Below are 18,315 nucleotides of genomic sequence, written 5' to 3'. Positions count from 1 at the left end.
CCATTATAGTTAGCAGGTTGAGCCAGATTTTCTGTGTGTCGCCCACTGCACAACTTGGGGGCTCTTTGGTCCTCAGCTCCTCCTGGATTCCTGGGGCCACAGACTTCACAAAGTCTTAGCGGCTGCCCAGGACTCTGCGCTGGGGACTTGGTCATTGCCACAGGCTCACTCACACCTCAGAAGGAAATAGGCCTTTCTGCCTAGACAGGTTTGTTACTTCTGTTTCCTCTCTCAATGCCTTTACACACAGGTTATTATTTAGATAATTTTTCCCATTTCTGTTTTTTTTTCTTTTTTATGTGAAACAGAGTTTCTGACAGACATGATAGAAAACAGAGAGTTTCGAGTTTATTTTTTCTTGGAGCGTTTGGCCTTGACCCTCCTGAGGGGAGGGTGCAGCAGCTCTGTGCAGGCCTGGCCCGGCCACCGCCTTCCTAAGGTTGCAGCGCTTGGGAGCGCTCGGTGCACGCGGGATTCGCTGAGATTCGGGCCCAACGAATTCCCTGCGGAGAGGGAAAAGTACCGCGTTGCTTCTCGGCCTCAAGGATCCCCAAACTTCCTGAAGTCTGATACCCTTGGGAGGCCTCGCCCAGGGCCTGGGAATCCCCAAGCAGTCCCAGGAGAGAGCGAAATCCAGAGGCCCGGAGCAGGCAGGCGCTGTGGATAGTTCGTTTGGACTTCGTGCATCCGCCGCGGCGCAAGGAATGAACCCGGGATAAACTATGCTCTAGTCCCAGAACTTAGCAGAATCGAAGAGCAGCAGCGGGGCTTAAGGCTTGCATCTGCTGGTCCAATTATGAGCGCCAGGACAAAGCTATGAAGACGGAGAAAGTATCAGGCATGGGTGCCCAATTTTGTCTTCTCTCTCTTCAAGAGAAGGTGAGAATGGCTTTGGAGTCATTTGGGGGACTTTTATGTTTGGGCTCTGGGACCTCTGAGTTCCTCAGTTGGACAGCCTAGAGAGGAAATATCTATCGGGGCCCTCCAGTAAGAAAGGACTCGACCTTGTCCAGGATATCAAAAGGCACAGGTCGCACACAGAAGACTCTTCCATATTTCAAAGGTACAAACGGAGGGGATGGGAAACACCCGGGAAGAGATAAAGGTGGCGATCTAAAGCTGCAGCCCCACACCGAATTTAGAGGCAGCCAGTCTGGTCCAGTTTAGAAAAAAAAAAAAAAAAAAAAAACTCACGGCTCTGGGAAGTCACTTCTGGACTTTGCTTGGTACTGGGTGTTGCGTCTTTGAATGACTGCTCCTTAGAGATTACATGGACCCTCTCCTGGGTCTAATACAGAGCTTGCTGAAGCCAGTCCGAGAGCACCTGTGGCCAAGAAAGCCTGCCAGGGATCCTGGGTTTTCTTTTTACTCAGAACCAAGAGGCCCTTCCTTGGATGAGGGCGTCTCAGAGAAGCAAGCCCCCAGCCTACCCAGCCTCTTTTTCCTTGGGCTTTCTAGGTGGTAGACTCTTGGTCCCTGTATTACAACCTGCCATGAGTGCCAACAGCCACTGAACAGTGGCTTGGGTAAAGTTGGTGTAGGCAGTTCTGTGTGACTGTCCAGACCCCAACCACAGGAACTTCCCACCTACAAAATCCCCCCCCCCAAAGAACCAACTCCCAATCTCTTACTTAATTCCCAGTGAGTTCTTCCACCCCACTCCCACTCCCAGGCCCAAATCAGTTTCTTCTTGTTGTTTTACAGTTGGTCTGGTAGTTCAAAAAAAAAAAAAAAAAAAAACCAACCAACCAAACAAACCAAACCAAACCAAAACAAAACAAAACAAAACAAAACAAAAAAAAAAAAACAAGAGATGAGAGTGTGTGGGTATTGTAACCACTGCTCTGGCCCCAAGGTCCTTGGAAGTTCACTTTCATAGATTCCTGATAGTCCGGGCTGGTATTGAGAGTCTAGGTAGAGTACTAGGGAAGATTCTGGCTATACTTTTGACTCGGTGTCCTGTCTTGCTAGGAAAGGAACATAGCTCCTGCACTCCTTCATAGATGTGGAGCACCCTGAAGTGTACCCTGTACACTCACCTCACAACCTCAAGTGTGCACACACACACACACACACACACACACACACACACACACACCACCCCCTGCATCATCAGGGCTGACTTGCAGTTACTCACACCTAGCCACACACTCTCACCTGCAGGGCCAGCCTCCCACCACCATCCACACTTCCTGCAATTAAAATCACCATGCACAAGTACCTGCCCTACAGTGAAAACAGGGCACACAGGCACACACACGTGGTTATCCCTCGCTCTTAATTACACCTATACAATTAGAGATGATACACACTCTGAAACACATTTACCACAAAACCAGATTCACAAAGGAAAACTAATGTGTACTTCCACCATATTAACGTGATCCATATACAATCTTAAAACATGGATAATCACAAAATTACCCCCCAAATGGCTCATTCTTACATGGTCTCGCGCGCGCGCGCGCGCGCGCGCACACACACACACACACACACACCACTACTGTAAGCTCAACTTAAGGAGAAACAAACATTTTTTTACACTAGAACTTCGAACATAATCACGCCTTCAAATCTCATTACAAGCATTCACTAACACTAACAGGCTGGTTGCTCACACAAAACACACAGCTCTCGTTCCCAAAGACACCTATCCCACAGTTTCTCGAACTCTGGATGGCCTGGCTCCCCTCAGTGTCACCTTCTCCCTCTCTCTGATAATCTTGCCCACCCATCCCTTCCCCGGATCTAGGTTACTTGCTGCTGTTTCTGACGCTCCATCTTGCACCAAACCCAAGGAGCTGTAAAACGCTGGGCTCCTCGGCAGGGAGGAGACAGCCCCGAGTCCTGATCCAGAGGCTTTTATTATTTTTCCACATAAATTACACAAGCACTTTATAAAATGGTTACACAGAAAACACCTTATAAGCGCATAACTTATAAGGGCATAACTTACCCCCCTCCCCAAACAGGATCTGGAGAAATGGGCTGCATTTATGTGAAAGCCTGTCTGTGCATACCTGGGTGACCTGGGTGACCTGGGTGATGCTGGGATGTGTGGCTGAGGGCCTGACAGACCAAGTTTAGCTGTTGTGTGTGTCACAGTGTGACTATGGCCGTGTGTTTGAGGTCCGTGCTGTTTGGGTGAGTCTGAGAGTCACCCCAGACTATGCCCTACAACAAGGGTCATTTGCTGTGATCCTGTGTGTGCACTGATGCTCTGCGATAGGCCCCTGTGTGTAGCTCTGGGTGACACCAGGAGGGACAGTGGTATCACCTCTGTGTGGACCTCCGGGCTCTCCTCCCAGGAGAGGAACAGAGAGGTTTCCAGCTTTAGTACAGATGGCTGCCTGGGGATCCCAGAAGCCTTCCGGACCCTACTTCCTTTGGGTCTCTCTGTCCCATGTTAAAAATCAGTAAATTTTATGAAATAGAGGAAAACAGAGGATTCTGAACTGTTCCAGAGTGAGGGCAGGATCACACAGGCTTCTGGGAAGATGTCTCTGCCTGTATCCCCAGCCCTCTTCCACCGAAGACAGGAAGTGTCCGCAGGGGAGTGGAGGCGGTGCTTGGGAGCCTTGCTGAGAAGCCCCCCATTTCCCTCCTGCGTGCAGTCAGAAAGGGTGTCGAGAGTTCTGGTTCTCCGGAAAGTCCTCAACGGGCCTTGGGTCCTCACTCGCAGGCCGAAGCCACGGACGTGACGCTGGTGATTTTGGTGGAGTCGTCAGACCACGGCTGCAGGTTCTGCAGGGCGAAGAGCGAGGAGTTGTGCACGCACAGTGGGTCTGCAGGCAGCGGCTGGGCCAGGCTCTTCTGGAAGGCTTCCTGCTGCAGCTGCAGGAGGATGCGGTTCGCCTGCTGCCTCTCGGCCTCACGTTCCTCTGCTGTCTGTCGCCTGCGTGGGGAACAAGCAATTACTAGCCAGGACTCTAACCCTCTTCCCGCGCGCCTGCGCAGGCCCGGGAGCAAGCTCCCAGGAGACAGCCCCTTAGGCACCCCTCAGCTCTTTATGGCCCCATTAAGGCACTCTCCACTCTTGGGGGTCCTGACAAAAACATTGGAAACCCCAAAAATGGATGGAGCAGAAATGTCCCAGTCCCAGAGGAGCAATGAAAAAGCCCAAAACTCCTGGGCCTCCCCCATTAAGTCACATAGCCTACACTCTCAAGGGCACACCATGGATAAACTGGTCTATCCCAAGCCCAGATGCTATCCCAAGCCTGAAAGGCCCCAAAGACGTGCCTCTTTTTTCTCACCTCCAGCCTGGCCCAGGCCTCAGACCTCTGGTGCCAAACCCAGTGCCCCTAGGCTCTCTCCGGACTCACCAGCTTCCTCCCAGGCGGTCTAGAGAGGCTGTGACTCACTTATTCCATTTAATGCCGCCCCTCCACCCTGTCAACTGAGATCAAACGTCTGTCTCTAAGGTGGACAGACCTAATGGGAGTCCCCGGGGCCTCCAGAAGCAATTTGTAGGCGATCGATGAAACCGCTTGAAGCTCACGGCTCTTCCCGGGGCGAGGTGGACGCCCGCCTGTTCTCACAGCGCCTTTCTGACTTTTCCTTGTCTTTCTCTCTCTCTCTCATCTTCCCTGTCTCCCTGAATTTTAAACTACCCAAATGTTTTCCTCCATGCTCTGTTTTACCCCATGTTTTTTTTCTTCACCCCTTCTTTTCCTCTGAATTAGGGGAATTTGTTCGAAGTGAAAACTCACGTTTTAAGTGATCAGATCAGATACCTTCCTTCACACACAGATTTCTGGCTGCTTTCATTTTTCCCGCACCCCTCGCCCCACCTTTAAAAATATTTATTATAATTTTCTTCTAAAATGGACCATCTTTGTCCCTTCCCTTTGTGTTAAGTTCCCCTCCTCGCCTGTGGCTGGCTTTCTAAGCACCACCCCCCCTTCCACCGTCGAAAACTCGGGGGTACCAGCCACCCTCTTCAGCTAGCCCAGCTCTTCCTTTAACTAGCTTTCCAAAGGGCTGAAACCAGGTTCCCCACCCCTTCCCCAGCCACAGGAATGTTGGTGGGGGACAGAGGAGTCGCAGGGCCCGGGCTTCCTTTGTGGCCTCGAAGGCGGAATCTCGGGCAGATTCCTCGCCTTCATTCAGAAAAAGAGGAAACTCCAATTCCTTCCTCCCGCTCTAGGCCCGCCCGGAGCGGCGCCTCCGATTTTTGTTCCGACTCTTGCCACAGCACCTCCCCAGGGTCTGAGCTCAGAGACTCCCCGGAGCAAAGGGAGAATCAGAGGAGTGTGGAAAGGCTCAGGGGTGCACGGAGCTCAGGGAATAAAGCTGCTTAGAGTGTGTGGTGGCCTAATATTCGTAATAATTGGGGGGAAAGGTGAGCAGAAGATGAGGAAGGCCGAGGTGTATGCGGGGGGGGGGGGGGGGATAAAAGAAAATGAGAGCGTGGTGAGCGCTGTCGTCGGTGGATGACAGAAGGAAAATGTCTCTTTCTTCCTCCCTCACACCCATCTGCTTCTAATTGATCCTCCCCCTTTCAGTGGGACCCGAGAATCCCAGCCACAGCCGGCGCAGATTGATTTTCCCCTTCCAGGATGGGGGACGACTGCGCAGAGCTCAAGCGCCTGGGGAGGAAGCAGTAAGTAGCGGCAGCCGGCGGTCCGGGGCCCCAGACGCTCGGCGGAGAGTCCGGCTGGAGCGCGGAGACCTGGCGCGGCTCCCTCTGTCTGCACCGCTCAGGGTCAGGGGAGGTTCCACCCGGTAAAGGCAGGCTGGGCAATCAAAAGCCCCTAAAGGACTCCCTGAGTATTGAAATCCAGATCGCATAGACTGGTTTATAGGCCCATTTGCCTCAGCGGCAGAAATGAGCAGCGTCTACCCAGGGTAGACAGTGCTGTCCTGAAAGCCCTGAAGCGTCTCTTAAAACACAGGAAAGATTCTCCAACCCCACCAGGCTACTGCCCTTCGTTGTTTGTGGTCTCCAGTGACTGTAGGCGCTCACTCGTCTAAACCGATCGGAAACCAGCAAGCAGAGGGAGTGCGTGCAACCCGAGAGAGGCAGAGGAAGCCCGCTCCTCAGCCACCAGTCCGCCCCGTGAGCTCACCTCCATTTCGTCCTCCGGTTCTGGAACCAGGTTTTTACTTGCGCATCGGTCATTTTGAGCGCCTTGGCCAGAGCAGCGCGCTCCGCCGAAGCCAAGTACTTCTGGCGGTGGAAGCGCTTTTCCAGCTCACAGATCTGCAGGCGCGTGAAGGATGTGCGCGGCTTCTTCTTCTTAGGGGGCGTCCGGTTCTGATAGGGGTGACCTATACGGCGTGTTACAGTGAAGGGTGAGAGGGCCACTGGAGCGGGAGACAGACAGACGGCAGAGGCAAGCGGCAGAGCGTCAGGAGGCGTCCCAGGCCCGACACCCCGCGAGTCAGAGCGCACTGGCTGTACCCCCTAAAAGCAAGGCAGTGATCCACCCGGCAACCCTCCACCTCCAGCCCAGGATCGCAAAGGGCTCCCTCCTGCCCGCCAGGCTGACGGGTCCCCTAGCTGCCACTTAGGAAATCTCCCTAGCCCGGGGCTTCAGAGATCCCACCCGCTTCCTCTTTGACTCCCCTCTCCCTTACCTAGGGACAGCAATGCATCTCTCCTCCTCAGTCTCAGCCACTAAACTTAAAAGGGCCACCCCTTAAAGTAGGAGGCCCAGGGTGATCAGAGTTCCAGGCCGTAGGGCCTGTTCTGGTCTCAGTCACAGCCTCACCATCATACAGCGGATATAGCTACAAACTTCCAGATCTGTACTCCAACAGAAGAGAATGCACACCTAGACAAGCAACAGGACACGGGGCAACACAGGACTACAGTCACACACTCTCAGAACCTCCTTCAGGCCTGACGCTACAGTTGACTATGACTCCCCAGAGTAGGCCCATGCTGATATCTTTTGTATAGTACACACACACACACACACACACACTCAACAGTGGGCTCGTAGTGTGGGTTAAAGTCAGTCATCAACACTGACCTGGCCTTAAGTAGGGGAGACAGATAGGCTCTGGGTCCCCTACCTCCCTCAATGAGAGGACTTAGGTTGTATTACTGAACCCCCTTGACAAGAGTCCTTCCTCCACAGTAACACAGAGACTCCTTCCCATTTCTGCTGTGGCCCCAAAGTTTGGTTAGGGCCCCTAGGGACAGCCTCTCTGCCTGTGCTGTCTGTAACAGAAGCAGAGGGGCCTAGGGTAACTTTGGGTAGCTAGGACAGGTTTAGTTGCTGTAGACTGTTCTTTTCATTAGCCTGCTTCAGGAGCCCCATCCACAAGCATCGGCCTAAACCTACTACCTCCCCTCTCTAAGGCCCAGACAGCTAACTGGGGCCCAATTCCTAACAGCTGTGTGCCCATGGGGGCCTGAACCTTCCTGAGGCAGCTCAAGGTCTAAGGATCCAAGGACAACTAAAGGCAGCCAGCGGGAAGTGGGCACCGAGGAAGAGGGTACTCCAGAGCTAGGGCAGAGAGAAACGGAAGCCAGGTCAGAGGGAGCTAGGGTGGTGCAGAGAGCAAGGCCGCTGGGCCAAAGAGTTCGTCCTCCTCTCCGGGAGTTGTCCTCCAGCCAACCCTCTGGTCAGGCGGGTGCAATATTTACCACCCCCCAAATAAGAGAGCCGACCCCTGGGAGGGATACCGAGGATGAAAACGAAAATTGGCCCAGCCTTGCGCTGCCACTGACTCTGAAGAATCTCGGAGGTCCAGGAAGAAAGCTCTGCTCCTTCACCCGGGCTTGGGGCCTTTGCGGATCTGCAGCGGCCCGACCCGCACGCCACAACTCAGAGCACGTGTGTGTGTGTGTGTGTGTGTGTGTGTGTGTGTGTGTGTGTGTGTGTGTGTGTGTGTAGTAGGGGACGAGAGGTAGGAGAACCTTTTCTTATGTCTAATTATTCTGTCTAATTCTGGGGCTCTTGGCCTCCGTCAGGAAACAGCAGCCAGGACAGAAAAAAAAAATTTTTTTTCTCACACGGGCATGCAAAGCCTAGACTGTTGACAGAAGATGGTCCTGAATCTACAGTCCTCTACCTGACTGGGCCCTGGGATCCCGAGAGGGGACCAAGCTTTGCTTCCACGAATGGGGTCCTAGAGGAGAGACAGAAGAACCCAGGCTGCAAGAACTCTTGGAGCGATTCTGAGCACATAGAATCCTGAAGGCAGCTGAACTTAGGAAACGCACGGAGAGGCGCTAGGCGACCTGGCGCTCAGAAAGAGCTTCAAGGAGCCATCAAGCAGGGTAGTGGGTAGCACAGAGACCGAGCCACGGCCAGGCGGGACGCGCGCGGGCCGGACTCACCTGTGAACCTGTCCTTTGTGTATCTGCGGTTACTCTCCATCCAGGGAAAGGTGAGGCCGGTGAGGTTGTTGACACCCGGCACCGCAGGCACAGAGGGTACTGTAGGCAAGCCGGTGGCCAGGGGCTGGGGATGGGCCACAGCTCCAGCTAGCGGCCTGTGCGCGGGCACCCGGATCACCCCTGCAGCGCTCAGCGCCCCGGCGCCACCGGCACCCCCGCCACCGCCGCCGCCGCCCGGACCGGGGCCGCCCGCCAAGGCCATGTTCACGTTGTAGGAGCCGGGCAGTGGGCCCATGCTGCAGGCACCGCCGCCGCCGCCCGCCGGACCACCAGGACCACCTGGGCCACCCGCGCCGTAAGCGCCAGTGCCCCCGGCCCCCGCCCCAGCAGCGGAGCCCCCGCCGCCGTAAGTGTAGGCGCCTCCAACCAAACAGCCAAGGCCGTAGTCTCCATCCTGGAGGCGCGAAGCGGGCCCCATGCAGCCGCCCTGGTCGGGGCTGTTGAGGATCTGGTCGATACCGAAGCTGATGGGCTCCGCGTGGCCCGGGTGGAGATGGTGCGGACCCAGGTGCTCCATGCTGGCCCCGGCCCCACGCGGGGGCCCGGGCGCGGGCGATCGCTGCGCTGGACTACCCGGGCAGCGAGTCGGAGCGCGGAGGCAATCGCCACCCCAGGCTGCGCTGAGACTTGAAGGCGAAGTGCGCAGAAGGGCCAAAGTAGGGGGGAGGGGAAGGAGAGAGGGGGAGCTGTATTCTTCCCCTCTCCGGCTTCTCCTTCCCTTCTCCGGCTGCTCGCTCGCTGTTGACTCTGGGACATCAATCACCGGGCGAAAAAGCCCTGAGCGAGCGAGCCTAGCTGTTTCGGCCGGGTCTCTCCATTGGCTGTGCGTGGAGAGGAGCGGGGTGAATGACAGCGCGGGGGAGGGGTTGGGAGGGGGGAGAAGGAGGCCAGGAGCCCAGACAGATGCCGGAGCCAGAGACAGAGGGACGGAGATCAGAGCTCTGAGTAGTTCCAGTGAAGAGAAAGGAGGAGGGCTACAGAGAGAGGTTTAAATGAGAAAGAAAAAGATCAGGAAGCAGCCATTCCCAAAGACGAACAGACAGACGGACCAAAGGAGAGGGAAATCAGAACCTTTCCCAGACCTGGTAGGACCCACCCCCTCACTTTGAACAGGGCCGAAGGAGTCCAGCCCACTAGGCCCCTGGGGACAGGTGTCCTGCCCAACTGGAGAATCTCCCCAAGGGCTGAGCTGGGAAACACCTGTCACTCAACCAGGAGATTTACTGCAACTTCAAGTCCAGCTTGTTAGAAAGTAGAAGACTGTCTACTCCCCAGGTATGGAGCCCGGGCCCCGAGGCAGGACGGTGAGTTCAGGCTTGTCCTTTAAAACAGGTCCTATGAAGAGCTGGCTATATATTGTTATAAAAATTAGCAGCCACTCCAACTCAGTCTCTTTAGAGAATTTAAGGAAACGAAAGTCAATCCTGAAAAGCAGTCACAAGCCAAAGGATTACTTTGGGGCTTGTGCGAGGGTGCCCGTTCCTCAAGGTACCTCTTTCATTTTGAGTAAACAGAAGCTCGCAGAAGCAATTCCTACGACCCGACCCAAGTGAATGGCTCTGGGTTTGTGAGAGAAAGGACTTAGTTCCTTGCTTTTAGAATCTTTGGAGGGAAGCCTTGGGTCTTAAGGCTGTGGGGGCGGGGGCTGCTGGGACGAGAATCAGGGAAGTGCGTCCAGGACAAATTTAGGCCTTTTCAAAGTTATGCCTGTGGCTGCCTGGCTGAGAGCCCAAGAGAAAAGAAGGAAACTCCCTTCTTTTGCTTCCTCTCTTTCCCCTCTCCAGTCGGGAAAGGTCTGCTCCCTCCTAGGAGCCAAGTTCTGAGGGAAAAAAAAAAAGCATAGGTTATGAATTCTGATCTATTTCAGGTCCATTCACTGCTGAACCTTCTGGGAGGTCTCTAACAGGCAAAACGCTGGCCTCACTCCTCAGCAAGTCTCAGTGGAATCTAGTTGTTTTGGCCACTGTCTGACACTGTCACTTGAAGGGCCTTCCTCAAAGACAGGAAATGTCATATATATATATATGCGATGTTATATGTGCATATGTGTGATATATATGTGTGTATATATATATATATATATATATATATATATATATATATATATATTGATATATAATGTGTGTACCCCTCCTAAAACAGCCCCAACAAATCAAACATGTTCATCTTGAGTGACTAATAAATTAATGGAGACTTGACTTGCCCAACAAATATTTGTGTACTTAAAATGTACCTGGTACTTTCTAGGTACTGGGGAGACAGCCAAGTGTCTTGACCTCAGACCTGTGTTCTATACAGACAATAAACAAAGAAAAAGAAGGATAAGCCAGAAGTCAGTATTATGGATAACTATAGAAACTCAGAACTCAGTAGCATCTCTCTCAGATAAATACTCGCCCTATCTTCAGCCAGGAGAGCAAATGCTCATTCAAGAAGATAGAAAGCACGAAGCAGGTAGTTGTTCTCAACTCTTTTGTTTTGTTTTGTTTTGTTTTGTTTTGTTTTGTTTTGTTTTTCAAGACAGGGTTTTTCTGTATAGCCCTGGCTGTCCTGAAACCCACTTTGTAGACCAGGCTGGCCTCATACTCAGAAATCCGCCTGCCTCTGCCTCCCAAGTGCTAGCACTGCCCCCAGGTAGTTGTTCTCAAACCCTAAGCAAGACCAGGAGAGCAGAGCTCCAGCCTACTGCCTGGCTCTTGTTCCTCACTCGGCCTCCTCGATACCTGACTTACTTGAGAAGTTCTCTGAACCTGATGAGCCTTTTCTGCCCTTTATCTTGAAAGATCTAGAACAGAAAGCAGCCTGGGCATTTACTCCGCATACCACATCCCACACTCGTTTGAGACCCATAAATACCCTAAGAAGCTGATGGATATGGCCCGATATTTTTACCAAATAAAGCTGAGTGAACGAAAGCGCAGACCGTTCCATTTGTCCATCAACTGATGGACACATAAAATATGGCCTGTCCACGAAATGGAGCACTATTCCACCATAAGAGGGAAGTGTCTGCTTGCTCACACCACAACCTGGGAAATAGTATGCTAAGTGAGAGAAGCCAGGCGCAAAGGCATTAGATAGATAATTTAGGTAAACTGACCAAGACAGAGAACTCCATAGGACAGAACGGTAGACTTGTGGTTGCCAGGACTAGAGGAAGAGGGGAAGTGACTGCTCCTGAGTACAGAGTTTCTTTTTTAGGAACCATTAAAATTTCCCTGCAGTTTGGTAGTGGTGGTAGCTGCAAAACTCAGGCATATTCTGAAAGCCACGGACTAGTGCACCTTAAGTTTGAAAGTATGAAATGTGAGTCACATATCATTTAAAAACATTCAGATATATTTATTTTATGTGCACAGAGCGTTTTGCCTGTATGTGTACCATGTGCACATCTGGTACTCGCAGAGGCCAGAAGAGGGCATCTGATTTCCTGGGACTGGAGCTCTGGCTGGTTATGAGCTACCATGTGGGCTCTGGAAACTGAATCCTGGCCTTCTGCAAAAGCTCTAAGCTCTCTCAACCAACGCTGAGCCAACTCCCCAGCCTCTTGTATGCCATTTTAAATAAAAGGCAAATCTGTTCAAAGTTCCACAGGAAGAAGAGGATTGCACTGGGAGCTCAACACCTAAACCTTTTTCTATTTGCAGCTGAAAACCGTGGCAGTGGGCCCTGCTTGGAGCATCCTTGAGGCTGGAGACCAGTGGTCCTGCCTCTGTTAGTCTAACCACAGTCCTGCCACATTAGACCTGGGTTTGTTTTTACTTTTTGTTGGTTTGTTTGTTTGGTTTGTTTTTAGCTTTCTTCAGAGCTACATCTTTTGCCACTCTGAGGCCCTTGCTGGAAACCGGAAACCACTTCAGTCTTCTCCACCCTTCCCTCCCCCCTCCCACCAGTGCTGTACTTCTGTAGTGTTACAGACTATTCTTATCCTGCTTCTCCCAGCTCCTGACACCTGCTGGTCCACCTCCCAAACTCTTCCGAGGTAGCACCGGCTGTCCAGGGTAGCTGAGAGGACACTTCCCCATGCTGGCCCAGGCTAAGGTTGGCAGAGGTCACAACAACCCACTGAGATTGCGTGGTTAGCAAAAATCCCACAGCCAAGGAGTGCCTTGGCTTCTTCCCACTCTCCCAACCTTTCTGTTTTCTGAGTCAATTTGTATCCCAATCCAGTCTGCAAGGCTGGAGTTCTGCAAGTCCAGTATGCTTGCTGGTGCTTGTCCCAGGGTAGCTGGGATGGCCCCGTGCTTTGCTTGCATCTCAGTCTCTAGCTAGAAAGATGAGACCAGAAGATCTGGGTTTGGTGAGCTCAGCCCCCTCCCCCAACCCCCTTCTCCCTTCTCCTCCCAGTACACAGTTCATTTGGTGCTCCATCTGTGTTTCTGGAGCCCTTTCGTTTCTCTTGCCTTACAGAGTAGCCCTGTGGGGGGGGGGGAGTGGAGGGAGGGGGAGGGAGCAGCACTTAGGGGTCATCTGAGATGGCTCAGGTGCCCTTGACCACAGCAGTGAGCATTCCATCAATTCCTCACAATTCTGTGATGCCACCTTTGTCATCCATCCTGAGCAAACCCAGGCACTGCATGCTGGGAAGAGGCAGACTGAACATCAGCACTGCTTTCAGCTCCGCTTGTCACAGGGTACTTCCTCCTGATGAGCTTGATCCCTGCCTTGCACTGCGGCTAGGTGAGTTTCAGACCCTGCTCTCTCTAGTCCTCTTGAGGCCACCTGGCAACCACGCCCCGCCCCCTTAGTACAACCTCCCTCTGGCCGGCAAAATAAATTAAAAGGGGGGAGCAGCTGCAACTGAGGCTGGGTGAGGAGGTAGAGAAGCTGGAGTCCCCAGAGGGAGTCCTCTTTGGATCCCACACAGCTTCCTCTGGGAGAGACCCCAGGGGCAGGGGTTGTCCTTTAGCTCAGAGGTGTGTGGTGACTTAATTACTTTGTGTTTGTGGGAAAGTTGGATGGGAAAGTTCAACAGTGAGCACTGGGCAGGGTGTGACGATGTCCTGAGCGTGTCTTTAAGGGGCAATTTTGAGTGTTTTCTTGCGAGTGAATATTTATTGTTTGTGAAGGGTCAGGCACTGGGTCACATCGGAATGGTATCACCACAAGTGAAGCACTGGCAAGATTGTTGGAAGAGGAAGAGGGGTTCTGAGTTGTTTCTGCAGTGGTCACCTGGGGAGGTGTGCAACAGTGAGTGTGTAAGCAAGTGATGTGCTCATGGGTGCATGTGTGTGCATGAATGAGTGTGGTGATGATGTCAAGTCTGGTATCTATGGGAAAGGAGTCCTTTCCCCCCCTAATCTAAGAGTCAGGGAAATTGCCACATGTGGGCCTGAGGTGGGCCAGAAGGAGGAAAACCCATGCCTAACAGGAATTCTGCAGAGAAAGTCAGGTGGCTGAGAAGCATGTAAAGGGGGTGTAAGATGGTGAGACCATTGTCATCACGGTCAGCAAGGTAGAAGTGTCCCCTCTGTCTCAGCAAAGGGACCCGGAAAGATTCCCTTCCAGCAGACAGGGGCTGTCAGTGATGTGGGGACTCAGAGACACAGAGACGGGCACTGTGGCCTGTGGTAGGCTTGGGTGGGTGGCAGTACCTAGACTGGAAAAGAAGAGCATGAACAGGGCAGAGTGCTCCAGCTGTAAGACAGTGATTCATCCTTAGCTTTGGGGTTTGGGTTCCAGGCTCACCCCACAAGCCCCCACACAATCCTAAAATGAGAGACTATCAGCCTGTCTAGTATAAAAGATTGGCACACAGTTTCCCATCAGAGGGGGGACACTGACCTGGCAGAGGACAAAGGGACGGGGGGGGGGGTAGGCAGACACCTCACTGGTCATTGGGTCACACCCCAGTTGTCACCTGAGATTAGGTGACAGTTTTCTTTTCCCACTAGGCCTATCAAATCTGGGCAGGTAGGTGTTTTTGAGATAGTGTTCTTTCTTGGTACCCCATTCACCCTTGGGTAAATCTAACTAAAACCTCCCGCCTTTCTCTGACAAATTTCTTCCCAAAAGAATTGTGCAAAAAATGCTTTGGATATCTGTGATTCTAAGCCTCCTCCCAGCATGCCAGACTGCCAGAAAGGATAGGATTGTGTGTGGTCTGAGAAAACACTCAGGACAGAACAGACTCCCTTGGCCCTGCAGTCCTTGGAGAGCCTTCTATGCAAGAGTTCAGCTTGCCACCATTGAACCCAGAAGGGCAATTCAGCCTAGAATCCAAGATCAATTCTCCCATTCTTAGCATCCGCTCTATTGGCCGTGTAATTCTGAAGGGTGTCTATGCAGCGCATCAGAGAGCATCTGGGACCTGGACCCCAAGATAAGATGTGAAAGAAGAGGAAGGATCCTTAGGGAGCACCAGCCAGGTCCTGGCACCCCACCCGGACCCCCAGGACCAGTATCATCCTGATCTATTCCCTAGTAAGCTTCCTTTGTGTACCTCAAAGGTGAAACTTCTCAGCAAGGGCTGAGCAAGTTTTCACACTGATTCACAACCCTCATCTGCTCTACAGTATCACAGATTCCTCACCGTCTTCAGATCTGAGAGTTGACCGCTTGTGTGTCACAGCTGACCAGCTGAGGGGAGAGTGGATTGAATCCCGGGAGGCTGAGTGCCCCCTGAAGGCCCACTGTGTGGACAGGTCTAGTGGTCGGCATACCACGCCACAGGATATGGAGGTTGGAAGCCATGGCTGACTGCAGAGCTGAGTGTCTGTGCTTGGAGTGGAAAACTGGGAACACTGGCCAGGACCCACCCACTGCAGCAGGAGAGGGTTGGAGGTTGGTACATCCAAGAAGCAGACTCCAGTATAAGAGCCAAGCTGAGATTTTTGAAATTAACGCTGTAAGCTCCTTCTCCAGAAGGAAAGTACTGGGCTTGGTGAACGGGTAATGACTTAGCCCAGAAGCCTTAGCGGCTGGCAGCTGCTACTGGGAGTTAGTTGGTGGGGTAATGTGTTCCACAGTGTCTGACTGCGCAGGCAACCACAGTATATACACAAATGGAGAAACAGATCGGATTCAAACACCTGAAGCTTTGGAGATTCAGGTTGGCACCCTACATGCAGAGACACACACAGACCCTCTCTCACACCCACACAAGTGTATAGGCCCGACCTCCCAGTGTGAACATCCCAGACCCCACAAAGATTATGGTGCTGGCCAGGCTAACCTGAAATTCAGAGTAGTTCTCCTACCTCAGCATCCCAAGTGGTGGGATTACAGACCTGAGCCACTACTTGCTCTTGGTCCATACACGGGTGCCTGCAGATGCACTTTTCAGTTCAGACCAGAACAAAATTAAACTAACCCCCCTCTCCATCAACATCGCCCTGTGCACTCGGGTCACTGCACTTGGGCACGCGGGACAGTGGACGCACACAGCAGCACCCCTACAGAACCTACAGGTACCCGCAGTTCCACAGAGACCTTCCAGCTAAGATTCTTAAAAAACCAAAACAAGCAAACACCCCCACCCTTCTTGTGCGATCTCAGGCACAAATGGTCACGCTAAACGCAGATACAATTCTTACTTTCCCAACTTTCCGGGAAGGCCAAGGTCACTCGGGAGAGTCGGGAGGAGGACTGAGGCGGAGCAAGCCGCAGGTGCCAGAAGCCGGGTTGGGGGAACGAGAGGGAGGGACCGAATCCATATGCATGGGCTCTGAACACAAAGAGCAGCTGCGGGGAGCCGGAGCCCTGCGGGCCCAGAGTTACAAGGAAGCGGCGGCCGCCTAGCTAATTGAATTAGGTCGGCCTGGCCCCGCCACCCGCGCGCCACCAGCGTCCGCTCTGCCACCCGTCCCTGTCCGCCGCAGGCGCTCATAGGGTACCGAGGGACCGATTGAGGGAAGGAGGCTCCGCCGCCTGAGCCCCGGCCCGAGGCAACCTCTCCCCCCGGAAATAATCCTATTGTCCAGTAGGCTGTGTGCAGCACTGGGCGCCCCGATCCCCAACTGGACTGCGACTCGGTGATTAATGGTACTGTGGCGAGGGAGCTGACACAGGGAGAGGCCTCAGGCCTCCTTGGCATACACTTCTCTGGGGCTCTTTCGTATCCGGGTTCGGTGTCCCTACCTAGGTCTGGAAGATCTAGGGCCTCGGGAGAAGCAGGCAATTTACAGGAGTCTGGACCAGTGGGGTACCCTAATGAGTACTACTTGTGCAAGCGTGCGGAGGGGTCGGCGCCATGCTCAGCGGTCTGCTAGCTGTACAAGTTCTGTGTGTTCGTTTGAGAGATGTCCTAGGGACCTGGGAGAGGAAGACCCTACTCAAGCAGAAGAGGGCGCAGATCGGAACACAAGATCTCAGGATCAGCAGAAAGTGAGGCACCTTGGACTCTCTACGAAGAGATCTTGGCAAGAACCCTACTCAAGCAGAAGGGGGCTCCACACTAGTCCAACACCAAGAACCTGGACTAAGCCCAGAAAGACTCTGAGGCCCAGAAAGTTTCTGCCTCTATCCAAACAGACTTCTCCCAGCCTTTCCCTATGTCTCACCAGCAAGCAACTGACAGGTTTTCCCGCACTTCTTAGCCCTCTTTTTTAAAAATTGGTGACAGGAACTCCCCCATTTGTCTGTCTGTCTGTCTGTCTGTCTGTCTGTGTTTGCTTATTTGTTTGAGTTGCTCAGCTTTCCAGCCTATGGAACCCTCTGAATCAGAGCTATGGGACTATTTTCATGCAAACCGCTCTTTGTGGTTGAGATCACAGAGTCCTCTAAACACAAGGGGTGGGGATCTCACCCCCACCCCTGCCCTCCTGCCAAGATGTGACTGGGGAGTAATGCCTCTATTTTAGGTGGCCTAACACACTAGGCTCAGAGAGCCTGTCTGTGTGTCCGTCCTGTTCCTAAACACCAAATGCCTGTGTGCCAACCACAGCCCCTGTTTGTTCCCCACAAACTCTCATCTGCAAGCGCTCTTGATACTAGCAAGAGAAAGTCAGTCCCCTGGCTGGTGACCCACCCCCCAAGAGCAGCGGAGAGAACTATACTCAGGTGGGATGGGTACAAGTTACTGTAGAGAAGGGAGGCTGGAGAAGATGTTCTTTGAGAAGTGTCCTAGGCAGTTTGGAGGGGATACTGGCAGGATGGGAGATGGCTACCACCCAGGGTTCCCAAACTGCAGTAAGCTTTGAAGATCATCCCAGTGGCCAAAACTATTCTGCAAGCAGGCCCCAGGCCCCTGCTTCCCACTGTCATCCTTCTCACCGCCTGCTATGGCCCACTCCTCTCAGCTCTGCTGGTTTCCCGCCCCCCCCCCCCCATGCTTTGCAACAAAGTTCAAATCCTCTTCTCCCTTCCCTGTTCAGCTCTGAAGTACACTCACCTCTGGAGAGAGGGAAATCTGGAATGGAGGGAGAGGGAAAACTCCAACCCTGTGCCCAACAAAAAACCATGAAACATCTGAAAGCTTTGCGCTTGGTGGTGCCAAGAACCAAAACCAGGAGTTAGGCACTGTGGGAAAATAACCACTGCTTCTCCCTGTGCCCCCAGACTGCTACTCAAGCTCTTAGGAAGGTTGAGAAGAAAGCCCTGGGCTGGCAACCAGTAGGCAGGGCCACTCGGAGCCCACCAGACACCAACTGCTCGGGCCAGGCCTGGCAAGCCCCTGGCCAGGTCTCCTCAGGTCACATGGTATTTCCCGGGATTTTTACTGCAGAGCCGAGATGAACAGTGACATCCCCTCTTCCCTTTCATAAATATTGCATCTTCCCAATGCAATTACAGGAGACTGAACGGCATGAGCATTTAGTAAATGAGATTATGGGGTAATGCTAATGCAGTTTATGTCTGCGCTTTGACACCAGACAAACTCCCTATTAATAACCCTTCAATGAGGTGCAGGGCTCCAGTTGTAGAGCCCAAAGATCTAAGACTCACTGAAGTCCACACCATTACTGTCTCTTACCATGGGCTTGGAGGATCTGTGAACTCTCCCAGGACACCTGGGCATC

General features: G+C 52.9%; 1 protein-coding gene and 1 long non-coding RNA gene across 3 annotated transcripts; one reads left to right on the top strand and one right to left on the bottom strand.

The window, feature by feature from the left end:
• Window positions 1-2,845: 2,845 nt before the first annotated feature.
• Tlx1 (T cell leukemia, homeobox 1) lies at window positions 2,846-9,697 on the bottom strand. Of its 2 annotated transcripts, none has more exons than XM_006526915.4 (3): window positions 8,297-9,697; window positions 6,072-6,309; window positions 2,846-3,895 (listed from the first exon to the last, which is right to left on the bottom strand). In XM_006526915.4, the coding sequence occupies exons 1-3, from the start codon at window positions 8,871-8,873 to the stop codon at window positions 3,673-3,675; spliced, it is 1,038 nt and encodes a 345-aa protein (XP_006526978.1). In that variant the 5' UTR covers window positions 8,874-9,697; the 3' UTR covers window positions 2,846-3,672. The 2 variants fall into 2 exon arrangements, with proteins under 2 accessions (XP_006526978.1, NP_068701.1); NM_021901.3 differs by having other exon boundaries at window positions 6,072-6,273; window positions 8,297-9,074.
• A 3,137-nt stretch (window positions 9,698-12,834) lies between these two features.
• On the top strand, window positions 12,835-15,046 carry Gm35923. Its single transcript, XR_386750.3, has 3 exons — window positions 12,835-13,036; window positions 14,601-14,779; window positions 14,872-15,046. It is a non-coding gene; the product is annotated as a predicted gene, 35923 (long non-coding RNA).
• The last annotated feature ends 3,269 nt before the right edge of the window (window positions 15,047-18,315 follow it).

Source organism: Mus musculus, chromosome 19 (genome assembly GCF_000001635.26).
Source record: "Mus musculus strain C57BL/6J chromosome 19, GRCm38.p6 C57BL/6J".
Taxonomy (NCBI): domain Eukaryota; kingdom Metazoa; phylum Chordata; class Mammalia; order Rodentia; family Muridae; genus Mus; species Mus musculus.
This window is presented reverse-complemented; position numbering and strand designations above follow the sequence as displayed.

Bases quoted from the DNA above. Each gene is read 5' to 3' on its own strand.
- Tlx1 (XM_006526915.4), bottom strand. From the start codon at position 8,873: ATGGAGCACCTGGGTCCGCACCATCTCCACCCGGGCCACGCGGAGCCC. The intron at 6,310-8,296 runs GTGAGTCCGGCC...CTCCCGCTCCAG, and splicing joins CACAAAGGACAGGTTCACAG to TGGCCCTCTCACCCTTCACT. The intron at 3,896-6,071 runs GTGAGCTCACGG...TTCCCCACGCAG, and splicing joins AACCGGAGGACGAAATGGAG to GCGACAGACAGCAGAGGAAC.